Source organism: Gouania willdenowi, chromosome 19 (genome assembly GCF_900634775.1).
Source record: "Gouania willdenowi chromosome 19, fGouWil2.1, whole genome shotgun sequence".
Taxonomy (NCBI): Eukaryota; Metazoa; Chordata; class Actinopteri; order Blenniiformes; family Gobiesocidae; genus Gouania; species Gouania willdenowi.
The window spans coordinates 12,470,138-12,490,699 of record NC_041062.1 but is presented as its reverse complement, the minus strand read 5'-3'; the positions used below and the strand labels follow the sequence as shown (position 1 = coordinate 12,490,699).

General features: G+C 36.6%; 3 protein-coding genes across 4 annotated transcripts; 2 read left to right on the top strand and 1 right to left on the bottom strand.

Moving 5' to 3' along the window:
* Positions 1-1,166: 1,166 nt before the first annotated feature.
* Positions 1,167-6,643, bottom strand: gnptg (N-acetylglucosamine-1-phosphate transferase subunit gamma). The gene is made up of 11 exons (XM_028476285.1): positions 6,506-6,643; positions 6,373-6,427; positions 4,517-4,584; positions 4,310-4,364; positions 3,741-3,824; positions 3,531-3,624; positions 3,296-3,410; positions 2,168-2,250; positions 1,982-2,101; positions 1,826-1,907; positions 1,167-1,746 (listed from the first exon to the last, which is right to left on the bottom strand). The coding sequence occupies exons 1-11, from the start codon at positions 6,573-6,575 to the stop codon at positions 1,667-1,669; spliced, it is 906 nt and encodes a 301-aa protein (XP_028332086.1). The 5' UTR covers positions 6,576-6,643; the 3' UTR covers positions 1,167-1,666.
* A 942-nt stretch (positions 6,644-7,585) lies between these two features.
* Positions 7,586-10,288, top strand: tsr3 (TSR3 ribosome maturation factor). 2 transcript variants are annotated; one of them, XM_028476658.1, is made up of 7 exons: positions 7,586-7,722; positions 7,871-7,997; positions 8,505-8,715; positions 8,847-9,040; positions 9,141-9,311; positions 9,415-9,469; positions 10,045-10,287. In XM_028476658.1, exons 2-7 carry the CDS (start codon positions 7,877-7,879, stop codon positions 10,184-10,186), a joined length of 894 nt encoding a protein of 297 aa, XP_028332459.1. In that variant the 5' UTR covers positions 7,586-7,722; positions 7,871-7,876; the 3' UTR covers positions 10,187-10,287. The 2 variants fall into 2 exon arrangements, with proteins under 2 accessions (XP_028332459.1, XP_028332458.1); XM_028476657.1 differs by having other exon boundaries at positions 7,605-7,722; positions 7,868-7,997; positions 10,045-10,288.
* Positions 10,289-11,476: 1,188 nt separating this feature from the next.
* On the top strand, positions 11,477-20,017 carry pdpk1b (3-phosphoinositide dependent protein kinase 1b). The gene is made up of 14 exons (XM_028476633.1): positions 11,477-11,715; positions 14,064-14,363; positions 15,185-15,227; positions 15,343-15,480; positions 15,585-15,729; positions 15,809-15,906; positions 15,998-16,073; positions 16,164-16,232; positions 16,377-16,473; positions 16,666-16,839; positions 16,963-17,180; positions 17,284-17,341; positions 17,568-17,720; positions 17,823-20,017. Exons 1-14 carry the CDS (start codon positions 11,692-11,694, stop codon positions 17,934-17,936), a joined length of 1,707 nt encoding a protein of 568 aa, XP_028332434.1. The 5' UTR covers positions 11,477-11,691; the 3' UTR covers positions 17,937-20,017.
* The last annotated feature ends 545 nt before the right edge of the window (positions 20,018-20,562 follow it).

Here is a 20,562-nt window from a genome sequence, read left to right as displayed (position 1 = left end):
GATTTTCATATTAGCATTGTTGGTCACTTTTGGACTGTTACATTCAAACGGTTCTTTATAATCCCATATGCATTACAAAGTTAGGTTTTAATTTGTTTAAAATGTATTTCTCACTAAAAGTGCCAATGTGAGAGTCAAACAGGCATTTATAGAATTCAAATAATCAAGATTGTGAATAAAGACTTCTGCACATAAAAAAGAGGAAAGTGATGGTTACATGCAAACTCAAGTGGGTAATAATTAAGTCAAGAGGCCTTGTTACAGGAAGAACAATGACATCAACCTAAGGACCAAATAAAGAGCAGAAACGGGCACATTAAACTGTTGTGATCTATTTTATAACTTCATTACATTTCTGAACATTCATCACTTCATAAACTTCACATAGAAGGCCTCTCTCTCTCACTGTAATGTACAGTGGGGATTTTCATGTAAATACTTCCTGACAAAGTGTAAGATTGTAGATGTATTAACGGTAGATTTCTACGTTAGAAGGGAGTTGTACAAACAGCTTTGTGGTTTTGCGCTTAGACTTTAATGGTGCAGTCTGCAACTCTTATAAAAGTGACTTTTTGTCATATTTGCTAAAGCTGTCACTATGTAAGGACAGCTTTACATTAAACTAGTAGTTTCTGTTAAAAAAAAAAAAACAGGCTCATTGATTCCAAAATGCTGCTCCTGCAGCCTTTGGCAGAATGCCAGAATGCACCGCAACCGAGCAAAAAGAACCGATCACAGCCAGGATTGTGTTTGATGGATTGTCTGACAGCTGTTGCTCACAGGCCCCGCCCCTTTCCTGGGCTGGAGCACCGTCTTTTTACAGTGTATGGTCTGGAGGAGTAGAAGATGGAATTGGGGACCTTTCTGCTTGAAAGGTAATTACTGCTGCTTGATTTACATTATGTTTGATTTGTAATTGTTACACTAGAACTCTGTAGTGCATGTGTTGTTTCTGTGTGTGCAGCAGCCTCCGTGTGGGCTGCTCTAAGTGACACTGTTGCTGCTGCTGAGGTGTGTGCACATAGAGAGAGAAAAGCGCTGCAGTAATATGCTTTTAACAGAGCATGTTATATTACTGTGATGTTGACGTTAGCTTGTTAGCTCCTCTGAGGGAGGGACTTTGGAAAGTTTGGAGGCAGGGCAAGAAAGCAGCGGGGAGAGAGGGATCTGAGAGTTGTGGACTGCACCTTTAATAAGTTCACAGGCAGTACAAATATATCTCGGACATCCATTGACAGTCAAACAAAAGCTTTCAAAAATCAGATCATGGCAAAAAGCTCAGCCTGCATTAAATGACCTCCTTTCAAGGTATGAGAAAACATCTTCCTACACAAGAACACGGTTAACTAAATCCTTAATTTACCACAGAATTTCAAAACAAAATTAATTTCCAGTGTAAAAGCAAGAATCTGTGTCTTAACTGGAGGAATTTCACAGCTAAAAGTCTCATGTACAGTTACCAAACAGTGTTGGCGTCTTAAGCAGACGTAAAGCTCATCCAGTATCCATGTTCTCTTTAATACATCTATATTTGAAGTCCTCAAGTAGTGCTTCTTCATTCTTTAGACGAATAAGTTCATGATCCACAAACTCGGCCAAACTTGCTGTAGAAGGATTTTCCAGATTCTGTCATTTAATAAATTTTCCTTTTCAGTTTAGGTGAATTTCACGGCACGTTAAAAAGACCGTCGTCTCCTCGAAGGTGTTGATCTCTCACTGTCTGGGTTGCTGTGTCTTTTACTTCACCTGTTACATGATTAAAAAAAAAAATGATTATAGACTTAATGAGTGTTGCTTGTTGATTGAAATCACTTTCAGTACTCACTTTGGTTGGAATCAAAGGAAATGTTGTGTTGTGTGAGGAGAGCACGCAGTCTCTCCATCTCTTCACGTTGTTTATTATACTCCTAAAAAAAATACAAATAAGTCACTTAAAAGTATAACTCATGCAGTACTGTAATGATACACTTTATTTTCATACCTCAGTACATTTCTGTAAAGAGTCAAACCCTGCAGCAGACTCTGGCTCTATGACGTTCACTTTTTCACCCTTTAACAGTTGTGCTTCTTCAAAAATGCCTCGTAACAGATTGTTGTATCCCTATAACAAACAGATAAAAGACAGTTATGAATAAAGTCTGAGGAGTACACGAATACTGTTTCTCACCTGCTCTGTGATTAGCTCTTCGTACAGAGCCTGCGCTGCGTCATCCCACTCCTGCTGCAGCCTCTCACTCAGCGTCGGGTAGACTTTAAAAAAGCACACGCATTTTATACCACAAATATTCAACTTTAATCACAGTGAGGCCAAAAAAATGTGATTGTCAGATCCAGCGGTTACATTATCAACATATGTGTCAGCATTTGGAATAACGACCAATAGAGTTTGTCTGAAATTGTTGTCGTTTTCAGTATTTTGTTATGTTTTGTGTGGTTGGAGTCATTTCTTTGGCATTCTATATGAAGTCATTTTGTGTGTTTTTTATGGGCTGTTCTGGTTTATTTTTTGTATCATTTTGTGTATTCTTGTTATAGTTTATATATTTTTTAATGTTATTTTGTGTTTTTTTTTTTTTTTTTTTGCGTTTTTGTGTGGTTTTAGAATAATTTTGTGTATTGCGGTTGTTGTATTTTTGTATATTTTTTCAATTCATTTTGTGCTTTTTTTTGTTTTAGTTTATTTTTTGCATTTTTTGTTTTGGTTATTTTTGTTTGTGTTTTGGGATCATTTTGTATATTGCAGTTCTTGTTTTGTGTATTTTTTTTGTCTTTTTATATTTTTAAAGTCTTTGTGCTTTTTTTGTTTGTGTTTATTTATTTTCATTTATTTGTTTTGGTAATTATTGTGCATTTTTGCTGTGTTTCGTGTGGTTTTGGAATCATTTTGTGTATTGCAGTTCTTGTTTTGAGTCATTTTTTTATATTTTTCGATAATTTTAAAGTCATTTTGTGCTTTTTTGTTTTTGGTTATTTTTTTGCAGATTTTGTTTTGGTTATTATTGTGCGTTTTTGCTGTTTTGTGTGGTTTTGGAATCATCTTGTGCATTGCAGTTCTTGTTTAGAATCATTGTTTTTATATATTTAAAGTCCTTTTGTGCTTTTTTTGTGCAATTTTGTTGTGTTTTTGATAGTTTTGGAATCATTTTGTGTATTGCGGTCGTTGTTTTGCCCCACAAATTTTAAGCCGAGGGCCGCATGTGGCCCCTGGGCTACCAATTACCAACGTCTTGTTTTCCTATCATCTGATCCATCCCGAGCACACGGGTTAGTCTGAACCCAGCCCGTTTGTTCTCACCTAAAAGCGAATGTTGGTGGCATACGAGTGGAGTCTCAAAGGTCAGTGAGTACACACACGTGCTGGGCTCAGAGACTTGGGCTAGCTTACTGCTCTTGCTGCAAACCAGAGTCACCTATGGAATAAACCATAACCACACATAGAACATTACATGTGTTGTAAAACCTCCGACACATTTGTTTCAGGTTATTATTCCTATTCAAAACAGCAGAATTTGAATCATATTCGCTACGACCTTTGTTTCTCTGTTTTTGGTGCCACATGTATCCCCATCTCTCAACCACATGCCAGTGAAAGTGTTGTTCACTATTTCCCACTCATGCCAGATCCTGTTAGGAAAACACAAACAAAAAAAAAAAAACATTGCACCTGTACTACAAAACTAAATCCCACTGATCTGCACGCCTACATTGCATAAAACATCAGTACGAGTGCAGCTTCTTACCCCAGAATGCCACTGTAGGCATTCCATCTGAACGACTGCTCATGTTGAGTGACGTTGTGGAACGGACAGAATTCATATTTATAACTGAAAAAAGATCACAACAACATTCTTGTTTTTCATTTCTGCAGATGACTGAATCCCAAATCCCAGCAACACTCCCATAAGTAGGGCTGCTCGATTATAGAAAAAAACAATCACGTCATAATTGAAATCAGGATTATTTGTCAAGCAAAAAGTTTTTTGGGTTTTTTTTGTACAAAACAACATAAAATCTATTCTTTAAACATAAATAAAATCCTTCAAACACTAAAATCAAGTATGTTCACTTTTGCACAAAACAAAACACTTCTTGCACGTGACGTATCTTGCATTAAACAACTCAAAGTTAGTATTAATAATTGTTTTTTTCTCACGTGTGCCATGCCTTTCTTTGCAGAAGTAAAAATAATTCAATAAAAAAAATAAACTAATGTTTTTTTTTTCCCGATTATGTTATTTTTGTAATCGTTGAGTGTTATCATCAAATTTTGATTAATTGCACAGCCCTACCCATAAGGATGCTTCCTTACATTGACTCTGTGAGAGTGTAGCACTTTCCAGCAAGTTGATGAAGATGCTCTGGACCTGGAGGAAGAGATGGTTATGAATGAAGGATGTAAATAACTCAGTGGATGATAGCCTGACATAAAGAAAAAATATATACATTCTTGTCTTGCGTAGAACTCCATAAACTTTCATTTGAAAACATTGTTACATAAAGTAAATATAAGGTTTACCAGATACTGGAGATGGGACCACTCTGGGCTGTAATCTGCTTCCCTGAGCCAACAAAGGATTATTCAACCTGAACACACAGTTACAGCAGTAAAATAGATGTTATAAATTAATCTATTTAGCAAAAACCAAGGATTATTATTTTGGTTATTATAATTAAGGATTTCTATTTTTGGAACGACACATTGCCAGTCAGCTAAAACTGACTTGTTGTCACACATTGTTCTAAAGCAGATCAGTAGACAACTGGGGGCCACATGTGGCCCTCGCTCTAATATTGTGCGGCCATCAAAAAAAAAATGTACTAAAAATACACTTAACAAAAATACTCAAAACGACAACAGCAAAATACAGAAATAATTCTGAGGAAAAAATATACAAAACAATGGCGAAATGTGTGAGAAATATTCAGAAAAATACACAGTGATTTCAAAAACACGCAAAACAAGATGACGAAACTGCACAAAAAGGTGAGAAAACTAAACAAAAAGACCACGAAATAACACAGAATGAGACCAAAAACACATGAAATGAAAAGAAAATTACAAACAATTGGAATAAATTATACAAAATGACAACAAAGATACACAAAAACCTTTGTTCGCTGCTATATTAATGCTTAGATCAGTTATTATTCTAAATGCTGACATGAATAATGATGTTTTTTTTTTTCTTTAACCCCCACTGTTATAATCAGTGTTGGGAGTAACTAGTTATTTTTGTAATATATTACAGTAATATACTCCTTTTGCAGTAACTCAGTAGTGTAACTCATTACAAAAGTGAAAATATATTACTAGTTACAATTAAAGTAACTCAAGTTACATGCATATTTAATTTAAGTGCATATTTGCTTTGTTTTCTCAGTTTGCAATTATTTGAGGGAAAAAAAAGATGATCATTATAGTTAAATATAACTTATGGTAGGGCTGGGCGATTTTGCCTATAAAAATAAAAATTCAAGTTTCAATTAGATATTTTTCAATGCACTTAAAAATGTCTGCAGACATCAGATATATTGTCAAAAGTGCGACTTTATTGCTGTGATTGTCCTCAAGAGTTAAAATGGATAGAAGCTTTAACCCAGGTTTAAGCAAAAATGTAACAGCAACTTCAAACTATAACAGTACAAATGAAAAAATAATAAACTCTTCCCTCAGCATCTCAGCATAGTGCGAATAAAAAATTACACATATATAGCCTACTCAAAGGGAAAAAACATGTAAACAAAGAGGGGGCGGGCTCACATCGGAACGCGAAAACGTCCTAAAAAACTGCGATGGGGAAAAAAAAAAAAAAATTAAAACAATTTTTAAAAAAAATTGTATTATTTTTTAAACTCAAATTTGCTAAATAAAATCGTTTTTATCTACAAATTCAATTCATCGATTAAATCGATTTTTTTTTTTTTTTTTGCCCAGCTCTAACTTATGGGAAACAAAAAAAAAGAGCTTTCTGCTCCTGAAACACTAGCAGAAGTGTTTAAAACAAAACTTAGACCGATGTTATTCGAACACTATGTGATATAATTACTGTTCTGGATCAAAAGTAACTCAAAGTAGTGTAACTTAAAAAACAGTAATATTGTAATACAAATATTACATTTTTATCCCAGTAATTAGTAATATAAATATATTACAAGTTTAGAGTATAGTATTATCTGCATTATCTGCTCTAAACTCAACTCATTAACATGTGATATAGATGAGTGATGAAGTCTAAACCCAAAGGTAAGTCTATAAAGCATGTGTAAACAATGAATGGTGTCTCCTTCTTATGACTTTATTCATCTAAAACTATTAGAATGAACCTGAAGAGACAGTGCTACAGAGGAAATAATGCATTCTTATTTACATACCCAAATGTGTTGGGCTCCTCCACTATCTTCATCTTACCAGCGAGTCCATGGTGAACTACACAAAGCATAATAAAGCATAATAAAGCACATTAGCTCGAGGACATCGCGGAGACATCGTGACAAAAATACGCACCGAACACAGCAACGCACAACACGGACAAACCAAAAAAAGGAAACATTGAGCTACTAAAGCAGCACATCATTTATTACTCCACAGGCGATTGTTCTTTAAAGCTATATATCCTACTTTGACTGCCTCGGTCAAATGCTGGTCATGTGATTAACGCGTTGCCAGATAAAGTAAGCAATATCCCGCCCCTCCTTTTTTTTCCCTACGTGTTTTACGTGAATACATAAAACTACTACAGTGATAATCATACTTTGTGACGTTTGTAGCTTGTGAAAAAGACTAAATGTGTTATAACAAGAGCACTCAGAGCGCAAACCTCCACCAAACACCAAAATCTCCTCTATTTAGTTATCTGGATCAGAGATCCTGATCATTATACCATGATCATACGTTAAAGGATTGTAGGACATGTCTATCCTCAATAATAACAATACAGTAGGTCAAAATGTATGGACGCCCCAATTAAAAAAAAAAAATAAAATATTGCAAGAAAAAAGACACAATCCGGATCCGATCCCAAAATAACAAAGTCCAAATTTTTAAAAATCAGTTGATTATGAGCCAAGATATGAATTTTATAAATAATGCCTCTGGTGAGCGATAGAGAACAACATTTAAAACTTGATCCAGTATCAGTATGTTGATCCAGATCCCCTCCCAAATGTAATGGAATCTTTCGTGTTACTTTTGGCGTCACCCAACGAAAAGACAAATTAAAGTCAAACAAATTAAAGTCAAACAAATAAACAAAAGCCAGTGAAAACCTAGTGATAAAAAAAAATAAAATCTAAATTGACACCTCTTTGTCGATGGTTTACATTTCTAATCCTCAAATAATTTAGAATGAGCATGACAATTGTGCATGTAAAAATAATTAATTAATCCCAATCTAGTTAAAATTGGCCCGTATGAAAGGACAGCCATTGATCCATGTGCAATTAAATTATAGTTGAAATTAGCTGTTGAAACAGGATAAACATTTCTTCTTCATTAGACAGTATTGCATATGCTTGCTCATGCTGATCTGGTTCATTGGACATATTTGCGCCCAAATTGGACTGGAGAGCCACGAATGAAAATTCAACATTTTCAGTTTATATCAGTTTACGGGAAACTAACCCAACATGGCAACCCAGTATCACCCTCCACTGTGAGCATGCGCGTTTCCACTGAAGTCCACGGCATGTCCAACACAAACAGCTAAAGCTAGCTAGAAAATTGTAAGTATATATTTTGAAACGCATACTTTGGGAGACATTGCGAATTGCAAATCGGTATATTGTGATTGTAATTATAAATACGTGGTAAACTCAGTGTTTGCTACTAGTGCCAGGTTGGTTGTCTGTTTTATTTGTGACTACCCAGCAGACCAAGATGGGACGAAAGAAACAGGACAGGTTTGCTCGTGCTGGTTGTCAGGGAAAGGAGAAACGACATAAAATGAAAGGAAAAACTTTGGAGGCCTTCACTGAAGAAATGCACAGCGTTTATGAAGGTATAGAACACAGTTAGCATTGTTAATGTGAGCTAACTGCTGCTAGTTTATAGTGTTGGTAGTCATACTACTTCACTATACATACATAATGCTTTCATTTATTAAAACAAGGAGATACAGAGGAGATACATATATATATATATATATATATACTCCAACCCAGATATCCATGTTTCGATAATGGCAGGTTTGTTGTCATACATTCAACTGGGTAAAACTAATTTTATACGCCCACTTTAAATGTTAAAATTTAGCTTTAAACTCATGGCGTGAAATAATTTTTGTTTATAATAACATAATTATATGATAGGACGTCCTTTATTGATCCCTAACCTCAAACTTTTCAGGTATGATGGCTTAAACGTCAGATCAGGGTTAAAAACTATCTAATTGATTCAATACATGCATTTAGTAAATTAATATGTGTACACATTGTTGAGCTGAGAATATTAGTTCTGGAGAAAATAATATATATATTATTATTTTTTTCATTCTGTGCTTTATCAGCAAGTCTTCACCCAGAGGAAGGAGCAGAGGCTGCACAGGTGAAGATGCCTTGCCCACTGGCCATGTGGGACCTGGGCCACTGCGATCCTAAACGCTGTACTGGTAGAAAGTTGGTACGCAAAGGTTTTGTTCGCAGCCTGCGTCTCAATCAGCGATTCAATGGACTCATCCTGAGCCCAATGGGTACAAAATATGTTTCACCAGCAGACAGGTTTGTTGTTGTTTGTTGGTTCATTTCATCCCAACTTTTACAAATGTCCTCTTTTTTTTTCAAATAATAAACGTATTTATTATTATTTATAAAAGCAACATGAACATGGTTCTGTGTGCTTTCATTTTCAGGGACATTGTGGCACAAAATGGGCTTGCAGTCATTGACTGTTCCTGGGCCAAACTGGAGGAAACTCCCTTTAATAAGATGGTTGGTGCTCATCCCAGGCTGCTACCATACCTCGTCGCTGCAAACCCTGTCAACTACGGCAAGCCATGCAAGTTATCTTGTGTCGAGGCGTTTGCTGCCACATTCTGTATCGTTGGTAAGAGTTCCCTGGTGATTATTTATCAATAATGTACATTTTTAAAGGTAGAAATTTTTTTTGGCATTGTTGTTGATGCCGCTTGTTGCTTGTGTTTCAGGTTTTGAGGAATTAGCGGTGCTCCTGTTACAGAAATTTAAGTGGGGGAAGGTTTTCTTGGAGCTTAACAGATCCCTGCTGGACCGCTACGCTGCATGTAAAACGGAGGACGAGCTGCTAGCTGCAGAGAAAGACTTTGTTACATCTAAACCAGAGGAGGAAGAAGAGATTGGTAATTGGAAAAGAAATGTGGCAACAACAAAAAAAAGTTGGATATCTAAACTTAAAGAGCTGCAAGAAATTGAAATAGAAAGTCACACAAATCTTCTTCACAGATCCATTTGATGTCAACTCTGGAGTGGAGTGTTTGAATCTAAACAGACGTGTGTGGTAGGTACATGTGCCTAAAGTTTAGACTTATCTTATATGCCAGCAACCTCAGAGCTGATATTTATTTTGAAAAATGCATGTAAGTGAACATATTTTGAACTACCAGTACTTATTTTAAATGGTTATTTGATAAGTTGTAACATGGTTATTTAATTAGACATATCAGTAGAACAGGGAGGGCCACAAAAATGTGATTGTCTGTTCCAAGGGCCACATTATCACCATTCATGTCAACATTTAGAATCATTTTTGCATATTTTTCTTGTCGTTTTTTTTTTTTTTCCCCCTCATTGTGTGTGTGTTTTGGAGTCATTACTTGTGTTTTTCTTGTCGTTTTGGAGTTATTTTGTGTTTTGTTGTTGTCATCTTGTGCGTTTTATTTACTTATTGTGGTTTTGGAGTCATTTTTGTGTATCATGTTGTCCTTTTGTGTATTTTTAGAGATATTTTTTGCATTTACTAAATGTAAATTTCCCTATTATTCCATTTTAGAGCCACAACCAAGTATTTATGACTCGCTTAAATCTATTTAAATATTGTGACTTTCATATTTTATTTGTAATTTTTGTTCTCAGTGAACCAGAGAGTGATGATTCTAGCGATGCTGAAACGCCAGATGACAGTGATGAAGAAGATGAAGAAGAAGAAGAAAAAGAAAAGGATGAAAACCCACAATTGAACCAAGAGTCAAGAACAGTCTCCCATCAGCAGGACTGAGACAAATTTCACTATATGGCAACATTTTTAAAAAAGTTTTACAATAAAAACATATGCATTAGTTTTGTATTTAAAAATATGTAAGTTATACAATAACATTTGTAATAAAAAAAAGACGAACTACACTTGAAGTGTCTGATAACTGTAGCTTTTGTTAGAGATATGCAAAGTTGTCATGATTTCTGCCAAGACCAGTAACACTGATTAGGTCTATCTATGTTTAAGAGATATTCAGGGCATCAACAACCACGATAGGACATAAAGAATGTAAATGGTTAGCAACAAAACAGCTTTTCGATCATTTTTTCCCCCTATCTGCCCAAATCGTGTTATTAAAATTGACTGTTAGAGTTGCTGGACAGTTTTTATGTTTTAAAGCTAATTAATTGTATTGAAAATATATTTAAATAAATATTGTTGGGTTTTTTCACAAAATCATTTGACAAATTATTCCTCAGTTCTGGATGTAGCAGGTAGGAATGAACATAAAAACAATCCTATGTCTATGGTGCAACTTTTTATGATAAATAAATATAGACCAGGTTGTATGAATCGATGTGAATGACAAATAGGCACCGCTTAGTGGTAATTATATCTCGATACGGCGATATATCGCAATATTTTTTTCACACGGTCGATTATCGATATGCTCCCGCTAAGTATCGATTTTTTTTTTTTTTTAACCTTTTCTGCTTTTTCACCCAAATGTGCAGGTAGGTCTTTACAGAAATGTTACTGTTGAAGGAACCAATATATTGTTTACTTGAATATTGCACTATAATGGTGTAACTGGAAAAAAAAAAAGACCCTATCTTTTGTTTACAGAAACTATTGGAGATACATATTCGTTTACATTGGTATGTTGACATTTATTATTTACAGAAATGTTACACTAAAATAGTGTCACTGTTCATGGGACACTTTTTCAATTTGTCTTTCAGAGATATAAAATAAAAATTGTATTTTTTCACTTAATCTTTTTTTTCTTGTCATAGATTATCGTAGACTAATATATTGTTAATTGCCATATCGTGAGATAATCGTTATGTGAGGCTCCCACCTCTAGTTTCTAATGTTTGTTTTTTTTTATTTAATAAAAATAATTATTCAAATCAAAGTAAAATCGTATTCTACAGAATGGTTGTATTCACTTTGAAGAAAGTGGGTTAAATAAAACTAGTATTTATCAGTGAGGGTAAAAAAGGTTTTCAGGTCCAGCGTAAAGTGCATGAAAGTGGCCTAAAGTGACACGGCTTTGACGCCTGTGTTAAAACATGGTGACACTGTGAGTATGAACAGCTGGTGTCGTGGGTCCGTGGCAGTGGGACGAAGTTGAGTGGGTTGTTACCGTCGGAGGGGGCGGACACGGCGGCGCTGTGCTCGGCTGTCCTGCGGTAACATTGTTGTGGAACGACGTCACAGCTCGAAAATGAAGGCGCAGAGGCGGCCATTACTGCAGCTTCTCTAATTTTTTCACTCCAAGTAAATACTCGAGGAAAACTCTCATGGCAAGAGCCACAAGTCAGCTGGTGAGTGCGGGGGGCTTCTGTGTGAATTACGACTCGAGGCTCGTTGTGGAAAAGGTTTAGTTTAACGGCTGGTGGTCGGTAAATAGTTAGGTCGGGCCTTGATTTGGTTGGAGAGCGGTGAGACTCACTATCTGCGTTAGCCTGCTACTAGTGTATGCTAACACAACACCGACTGTTTGCTCCGTCAGCGGTCGCATCCATATGCCTGGTATTAAAGCTCATTTGTCCCTGATTACACGACAATAGTTGATGTGAGTTTGTTTTTACAAACGTGTCAACAGTTTCTGTTAGCTAGCTGGAGCTGAGCTGGTCCGCGCTTTCGGAGCTACTAGTAGCTGTGGCGTCCCCCTTTTCCCCTCACAGGATAGTTTTTTTTTTTTTTTTTTTAAAGATAACACCGAGCTGCCTGATTGTCATTTCCCTAACAGTTCCATTTCGACCACAGTCCCCCAGTGTTGACGTAAAATGTGACTGACTAATGGTGCTTACAGTCACAGTGTGGGGTTTGAAGTTACTTGAGCTACCTGCTCTGCTAATGCTAATTTGACTAGCTGTTAGCGTCAAGTTCATAATTCGCTGACAGCGATGGCTGGTGTTGCGAATCCACTGGTTTTCATGTTAGTCGGTGTCAAACTTTTCACTTCGTTGATATTAATGTGCAATGCTACAGCTTCTACGTGTCTAAGCAAATGTGATTTCAGGGAACACAAACGGATCATTCTGTGCACTTTACCATGTTGGCTGTTGACATCTCTAACATTTCTATTTTAACTGTTATGTTCATTTATTTTGTATTGAAAAGGCGTATTTATTACTTTAAGCCTAAAAATGTACAACTAGAGTTAATCAGAATCCCACCTTGGTTTCAGAGCTAAAAACACATTCCTAAGACATGCTATATATTGTGTTGTATGCATTAAATGTTAGCTCAACTTTCCATTTTGCCCTCAAAATACATTTTTTCCTGTTCATTATAAGGAAGTATTGTAAGACCGTAGACTTGGACATGTTGTTCTCTACTGATTACCTCTAATTCCGTGAGTGTTGTCAGACGACTAAATATCGGAAGTGGGTCAGCAGCTAACTGGGCAACCAGAGAATCCGTAACACCGGTGGTACTTGACAAGGCAGGAGCCGCTAACGTTAGCATGCTAGCCAGCGTTAGTTGGTCAAGAAAGTTCCCACAGGCCCGTGGTTCCCTGAGCTTATTTGATTATGAGCGAAGTTAACAGACACGTTGGCTCACGCACCGCGCTATTAAAGTTATTGGTGATGAATAAATCATAGTTTACCGAGCAGTTGTGGCAACCATCCAGCCAAATCCGGAATAGGCAGCTAAATGGCCACACCTTGGTTTTGAATAAAAAAGCTAAACCAACCTAACTAACTTTGGTCAGCTAAGACGTAACCTGAGATTCAAAATGATTAATAATAATACTCTCACAACCAACTGATGGTACAATATGTCGATGTATGCTTTGAGTGTTCATCCCAGATAATGAAGGATTTGCAGTCTGTTTATAACACACACACACACACACACACACACATTTTCAGCTCTTAATTTTCCCCTGTGTAGATTACAATTATTTTCCTTTCATACCCAACACTTGTAAAGTTTGATATGACCGTGAGCTTTTTTGCCAATTGCCATGCCATTTATTATTATTATTATTATTATTATTATTATTATTAATAATAATAATAATAATAATAATAATAATAATAATAATGAATTCCACCCAAACAAATGCAGCTGTGCTTGAAAACACCCTGTCACACAAAAGCTATAACTTTGACATAGTTTTAACAACTTTAGCACAGGAGGGTGGAACCACCAGGTTCCTATCAATTCTAGACTTTGCTCTGTAAGTGGAAGTGCTGGAAGCCATGTGTTATTAGTTATCTTATAAACTTTTATTGTCAGTTCCAGCGCAAAGAATTTTGGCAATGTATTAAAGATTTTTTAAGTCTTCTTTTATGACATAGTAGCCTTTTTGAAAATGAGATGAGCATATATGTGTCTTGTCATATTTCAAGTAGCACTATAAATCTATAACTGTTAAATGTACTTAAGTCAGTTGTTCCCAAAATGTGAGGCGTCTACTGTAATTTTTTACTTAATAAGTTACAAACTAGTTTTAAAGTAGCAGAAAAATTGAATGGTCTCTCTCTCTCTCTCTGTCTCTCTCTCTCTCGCTCTCTCGCGCTCTCTCTCTCTCTTTTTTCAGCTACATTTGAATAGTTTTTACAAACATCCACACTTCCTCATTGCTCCAGTTTGTTTCTCTTAAAACGTAGTGTGATCTTTCTGCTGATTTCCTCTTGTTTTTCATCTTTTGTTTCAGTATGATGTTGTGCCCATTCAGCCCAGCGTTGTCATCTGTTCCGGCTCGCATCCATCAATGGTAAGAAACCACCCTCACTCCTGCTCGCCTCTTGCTATCCCGGGCGCAAGCAGCAGCAACAGCAGCCATTGCCCCAGTATGGAGGGCTCAGCCTCCGAGGCTCGTGGTGTAGGAGCGTCTGCAAGCAGCCACAACTCAGAGCTCCTCATGCAGACCGTTGTCCCGGCTCCTCAGCCACGGAAGAAAAAACCAGAGGACTTCAAATTCGGAAAGATCCTGGGAGAGGGCTCCTTCTCAACGGTACGTATTCTGCATTCCACTTAACATGTGAGTTAGACTTGGGAAGGTGTTGCTACATGCATGCATTCTTTTGTTTAATAGGGCAGGGCAAAAACAAAAATGATTTATTGAATGTGTAGATAAAAACAAATTTTATTTTGCAAGTTTGAGTTTTTTAATGTTCTTTTTACATTACAGTTTACATTACAGTTTTTCTGACTTTTTCGCGTTCCGGCCTTGTGGGTTATCGTAGCGCGATGTGAGCCAGCCCCCTCTTTGTTTACATGTGTTTACCCTTTGAGTAGGCTATGTGTGTGCCACAGGCATGTTTAATTTTTTATTTGCACTATGCTGAGATACTAAGGGAAGAGTTTATTATTTTTTAATTCTAATGTTATATGTTATAAAATATGTAGTTATCTGATTTCTTAATCAGAAAATTTGAGCTACTGTGAAGTTGCTGTTGTACTTTAGCTTAAAGCTTGAAATTGTTGAATGATAGAGCCTCGTTTACTTTTATTTTGGGATTGTTCTATGCATTTTAACTCTTGAGGACAATCTCAGCAATAAAGTTGCACTTTTGACAATATATCTGATGATTGTAGTCATTTTTAAGTGCTTTGAAAAAGAATAAATTGAAAATCGAATTGAAACTCAAATTATTATTATTTTTTTAAATCTGAGATTTTTTTTAAGGCAATATCGCACAGCCCTACTTGGAAGTCGTTCATGGTTCATTTAGGGCAAAGTAAAATAACTGGGAACTTAGTTATTAAGTTCTTATGCTATACACTGTTTTTATCTTGTTTTCTTTCTCCCCTTTTTTCCCCAAAAACATTCAGGTTGTCCTTGCTAAAGAGCTGGCAACAAGAAAAGAATATGCAAGTAAGCTACGATCATAAAATATATTTTTGCTTTAAATTTTATACTTTCTTGGTATTAATGCAGATATTAAATGCTCTGCCTAGTTTTAAAGACTGAAACTCTTTTCTTTTTCCAGTTAAGATTTTAGAGAAGCACCATATTATGAAGGAGAAGAAAGCCCAGTACGTGAAACGGGAGAGGGATTTGATGTCAAACCTTGACCACCCGTTCTTCGTCAAACTCTACTTCACATTTCAAGATGATGAGAAGTTGTGTATCCTTTTAACAAGAATAGAATTCATGCCAGAGTGTAATAACATAATATATTGATTCTTCTTTTTTTGTATCAAGTGCGTTTCTTTAACTCTGACTTCTCAGATTTTGGTCTGAGCTATGCCAAAAATGGCGAGCTGCTGAAATACATTCGCAAAATTGGCTCATTTGATGAGACTTGTACTAGATTCTACTCAGCTGAAATAGTTTGTGCTCTAGAATACTTACACAATAAGGGGATAATTCACAGGTAAGAGTTTGTTTTGTTGTTCTCGTTGTTGTGTTGAGTTTTACTTGCTTATTAAACTACATTTTCTTGTCATGTTCAGAGATTTAAAACCAGAAAATATTCTTCTGAGTGAGGACATGCACATCCAGATAACAGATTTTGGGACAGCAAAACAATTATCGTCGGACAGTAAACAAGGTACTGTATCTGTAATGGCTGAGTGGAGTCGTTACAGCATTATGATTTAAAACGGACTCATTTTAACCTCCTCAATTTTGTTTATTTTTAGCGAGAGCAAACTCCTTTGTTGGAACTGCACAATACGTTTCCCCAGAGCTACTAACTGAGAAATCAGCCTGCAAGAGGTAGTAAAGTTAAATTTCACCTTATTTTTACGCAATGGACTGCATCACTACTGGAGGATGAGCTTTATTCGGTGTCTTGTTTCTTTTCAGTTCGGATCTGTGGGCCTTGGGATGTATAATCTATCAGCTAGTGGCTGGTTTACCACCGTTCAGAGCTGCGTAAGTTTAGGAGAAGTTGTTACATTTTTAATATATTTGTATGAATAAAAGAAAGCCGTTTGAGCTGAATCCCTGTATCCTAATGAACAAACAAACTTTTTTGACTGTCTTTTTTTCATGTTCCTTTTATTTTGTGTGCCTTAGAAACGAGTACCTAATATTCCAGAAGATCATTAAGCTGGAGTATGAATTCCCAGAGAAATTCTTCCCCAAAGCCAAGGATCTTGTTAAACAACTTTTGGTAGGTCAACAAACGGCACCAAAAATAAATACATGTACGTTGTCTTTTGTGCACTGTGTTTTACACCCAAAGGAAACTAGAATAGACCTTACTACCACACGACAATGAATAAAATAAGCAGGATTACATTTCTGACTAAATCTGATGCGTGTCTGTGTTTATTCAAAAGATCTGTTTCTGTTTTACTTTCAGTTACAGGACCCTTCCAAGCGACTTGGATGTGAAGAGATGGGAGGTTACGACCCGCTGAAGCAGCATCCCTTCTTTGACACCATCTCGTGGAGTGACCTCCACCTACAGACGCCTCCAAAACTCACGCCCTACCTGCCAGCTATGTCGGAGGATGATGAGGACTGTTACGGAAACGTAAGGATTTTATTTTATATTTTTTTTTTATTTTTCATTTTTTTTACTCATTGTTTGTTGAAAAATTTAGTATTAAACATTATAATGTTTGTTTGACAATGTCTGACTCCTTTTGAATCCCAGTATGATGACCTCCTGAGCCAGTTCAGCAACATGCAGGTGGCCCAGTCTAGCTCCTCGCACTCTCTGTCGCCACATGATTCCACGCCCCCGCAGAGGTCCAGCAGTAATATTGAACAGTACATCCATGACCTCGACAACAACTCCTTTGAGCTGGACTTGCAGTTCACAGAGGAAGAAAAGAGATTATTGCTGGACAAACAGACCAATGGAAACCCATGGTAGAAAAACTTAAATAATTTTTTAGATATTTTTTCACTTCCGATTCTATAAATCGAATCTGTCTTTTTTAGATCAGCGTCAAAACTTGATTTTTGTTCACAGGCACCAGTTTGTAGAGAATAACCTGATCCTAAAAATGGGTCCAGTGGATAAACGAAAGGTAATTCATGTGGCACTGTTGTAACAACTGTACATAATTAAAACTTTTTGTGACTGTTAAAGCTATAGCGTTAGCGCCAGATCCGAGTCACTTCACATGACATTGCTCTGACTGCTAGCATATGCAGAGTGAAGGGGAATTCCTGCTCTGCTGTGGAAAATGTTGCTGAACTCACAGCTTCCCCCTGTTGGTGAACTGAAGTATCAACATATTTTCTCCCTCTCAGGGTCTGTTTGCTCGACGGAGACAGCTGCTGCTCACAGAAGGACCACACCTGTACTATGTGGATCCTGTCAACAGGGTCCTGAAGGGAGAGATTCCTTGGTCCTTCGAGTTACGCCCTGAGGCCAAGAACTTTAAAACCTTTTTTGTTCACACGGTACACACTGAACTCTCTGTCATGCAAAGATTACCTATTTACATATTCTGTTAAGGTGTTGCATTATTTACATATTGTTTCTGTTTTCTGTAATGTCTGCAGCCTAACCGGACATATTATTTGATGGACCCCAGCGGAAACGCAGACAGATGGTGCAAGAAGATCCAGGAAGTGTGGAGAAAGATCTATCAAAGGCACCAAAACCCCGGCCTATAGGAGCAAGTTTTATCCTTATCTCGTTACTCTTTAGCTCTGAGGCCAATCACTGAGCAGAGGAACATCCTCTTTAGTGCCCCTTATCACCACAATGCAAACAAACTTTTAGACGCTGGCATCTAGATCCTATTTGTTTTCCTGAGTAGAACCATTGGAAAGACAACTTTGGATTCAGGGTTGCTTTGCTTGTTCTTTGTGCTCTCTGTCAGGCTTCTAATGCGTTTTCCATGTATGAGTGATAAAACTTCTACCATGCACATCTGCTTTTTGTACATTCTGCAAAGGGGAAGAGAAGGAGTCACACAAGCTCGATTACCTGCTAGGACTATCTCAGACGCAAGGACTCGTTTCCTGCTTCACTGAAAACACAAAGCCTAGCTCATTTAACCAGGACCTTTCATGATAACCTCAATCCCACTTCTTACATCCCAGCTATAGGCAAGCCCCACATGTCCTGCATTTATTCTATAGTTGTAACAGATACTGTAAACTGGTTCAATCTCACACGTTCACCAAACTCAAATTCTATTTATATTTTTGTCAGAGCCAAAAATTCCATGTATTTGAGTTTTTGAGTTGTTTGTTGTTTTTATGTCTCTTGGTACTTGCTCATTGCAGTTCAATTTAAGTCTTCATGCTACAAGCAGAGGGCTGGTCTACAGGAAGTCAGTAGGTCTCAACTAGCCTCTGCAAGGTTTTTTTTTTGTAATGTTTTGCTCAAAGGGTGGTTATATATGCCACTAGCTTGTACTTTGTTATGATTACACGCTTATCTTTCCTGCATGGCCAGTTTTGTAGCTCAGCTTCGTTTGCTTCTCTCTCCCAGGGCACTGGAGATGTAGTTTGAGTCTAATGGTGGGTATTTTGGGGCTGCATTGGCAAATATAGAGAAATTATTAGATGATTTGGTTGTTCTGTATCATTCACTGGCTATTTCTTTGTGGAGTGAACTTTTTTAAGTTTTTTTTTTTTGGTGGAATATTTGCCTCATCTTCGGTATGTCTTTATTTAAATCTCATGTGCTGATCACCCCAATGCTGAACATAGATCCTTCATCAACAGAGATAAATACTATCATTCTCTAAAACAATCACAGTCACGCTGATATCCTTTGACATGATGGTAGTCGTAAATGATTAGTCACCCGCCCCGCCCCCCATTTGATTTCCCGTCATATGTTTCTGTTTGAGCAATATGTTCTCATACGACGTTTAGGTTTCAACATAGGAGCTAAAGTTCTTTTCCTATGGTCCTCTTCCTTCAGCTGAGTCTGTTGTGTGCAGTGTGTGACTGGAGTGTAGGTGAATAAGAGCCCCTGGCCCTGGGGCCCGAGGGTTTGATGTGGTTGGATGTCAGTTAAAAGATATCCATCTGATCCAAATAAACGAAGAAATTGCTGTATCTGTTGACAAAGTTGAGGGAAAAACATGAGACCAGTGTTTGCCCGTGGTTAGAAAAAAAAAAAAAAAATGTTCGAATCAAGTCGATGTCAGTCGGTTACATTGTGCATGGAAAACTCTACCTGGCTTGTAACTGACTAGAACTGTGATGTACAGATGATGTATTATTAAAATCTGAAGCAAGTAATGCAATGATATTAGGATACAGTTTTTGTATTTTTATTCTTGTATAAGGTTATTTGATGGCTATTGTTTAGCCTATAGTTCATTCTGTGTTATTTAAATTCTAATATATGAATCATATTTGGATTGAAGTCATGTTCAGGGGCCATGTTGTGTATGTATTGAGATGTAAAGCCTTTGAATGTGAATAATTATTGTAAACTATAATATTTTACAGCTTTTTTTCTTACTATATCATACATTTTCTATTCTCAAGTGATTTAATCATATTCTGATAATTTAATGAATCTGTTCATTCTCTCTCTGATTATTTGTGCGCTAGGTCAGTAGATGTTGAATGATGACTTTTCCACTTAATGCTTGGTAGTCCAGTAATTAAAGCATGTAGGGATTTAGGCATTCAAATAAAGCCAAGTGTCCTGTTTTTAAAGCAACAGCAATCAGTGGCAATGGCATCTCACATCTTGCAGCATGTAAATAAAGTTCTGGCCTTAATCTGTGTGTGTGAGAATCCTCAGAATTCTATTGATTTTTCAACAGTTTGGTGTGGAGTTTGACTGGACTGCTCAGTCTGATGTCTTTTTTAACAGCAGTTTTTGACCTCAAACACAACACAAAAAAACAGATGAAGGTCCAATACAATGTTCCACCTCCCACAAGAAAAGTTTGAATATAAAATCAGTTTTCCCCATTCATATAATGCAGTGGGAGTCTATAAAGCGCCACATTGAAAAAACATTTTAACGAAATCAATAATTTAATTGCCCTATTATTATTCTCTGGAACTCATGTGAAATGTTAGGCCATGCTGATCATACTGCAGCAGCTATTCTAGGAAATAATTTGGAAGGGTTGAATTTTTACTAATGTTAATTTATAAATGTTTAGTGCTACTGTAATTCATTATCAATAACATCTTTAAAAATCACTGTAGTATCATTTATAAGCCTCATCTAAAAACTAACTACTACAAAGATGTTTATGAAACAACACTTTCTGATTTTTCATGAATTGCTTTTTGTAAATAACCATTAATATTGTAA

Bases quoted from the DNA above. Each gene is read 5' to 3' on its own strand.
- pdpk1b (XM_028476633.1), top strand. From the start codon at position 11,692: ATGGCAAGAGCCACAAGTCAGCTG. The intron at 11,716-14,063 runs GTGAGTGCGGGG...CTTTTGTTTCAG, and splicing joins CAAGAGCCACAAGTCAGCTG to TATGATGTTGTGCCCATTCA. The intron at 17,181-17,283 runs GTAGAAAAACTT...TTTTGTTCACAG, and splicing joins CAGACCAATGGAAACCCATG to GCACCAGTTTGTAGAGAATA.
- tsr3 (XM_028476657.1), top strand. From the start codon at position 7,877: ATGGGACGAAAGAAACAGGACAGGTTTGCTCGTGCTGGTTGTCAGGGA. The intron at 7,998-8,504 runs GTATAGAACACA...GTGCTTTATCAG, and splicing joins AATGCACAGCGTTTATGAAG to CAAGTCTTCACCCAGAGGAA. The intron at 9,312-9,414 runs GTAATTGGAAAA...TCTTCTTCACAG, and splicing joins AGAGGAGGAAGAAGAGATTG to ATCCATTTGATGTCAACTCT.
- gnptg (XM_028476285.1), bottom strand. From the start codon at position 6,575: ATGATGTGCTGCTTTAGTAGCTCAATGTTTCCTTTTTTTGGTTTGTCC. The intron at 3,825-4,309 runs GTAAGGAAGCAT...ATCTTTTTTCAG, and splicing joins TACACTCTCACAGAGTCAAT to TTATAAATATGAATTCTGTC. The intron at 1,747-1,825 runs GTGAGTACTGAA...ATCATGTAACAG, and splicing joins TTCCTTTGATTCCAACCAAA to GTGAAGTAAAAGACACAGCA.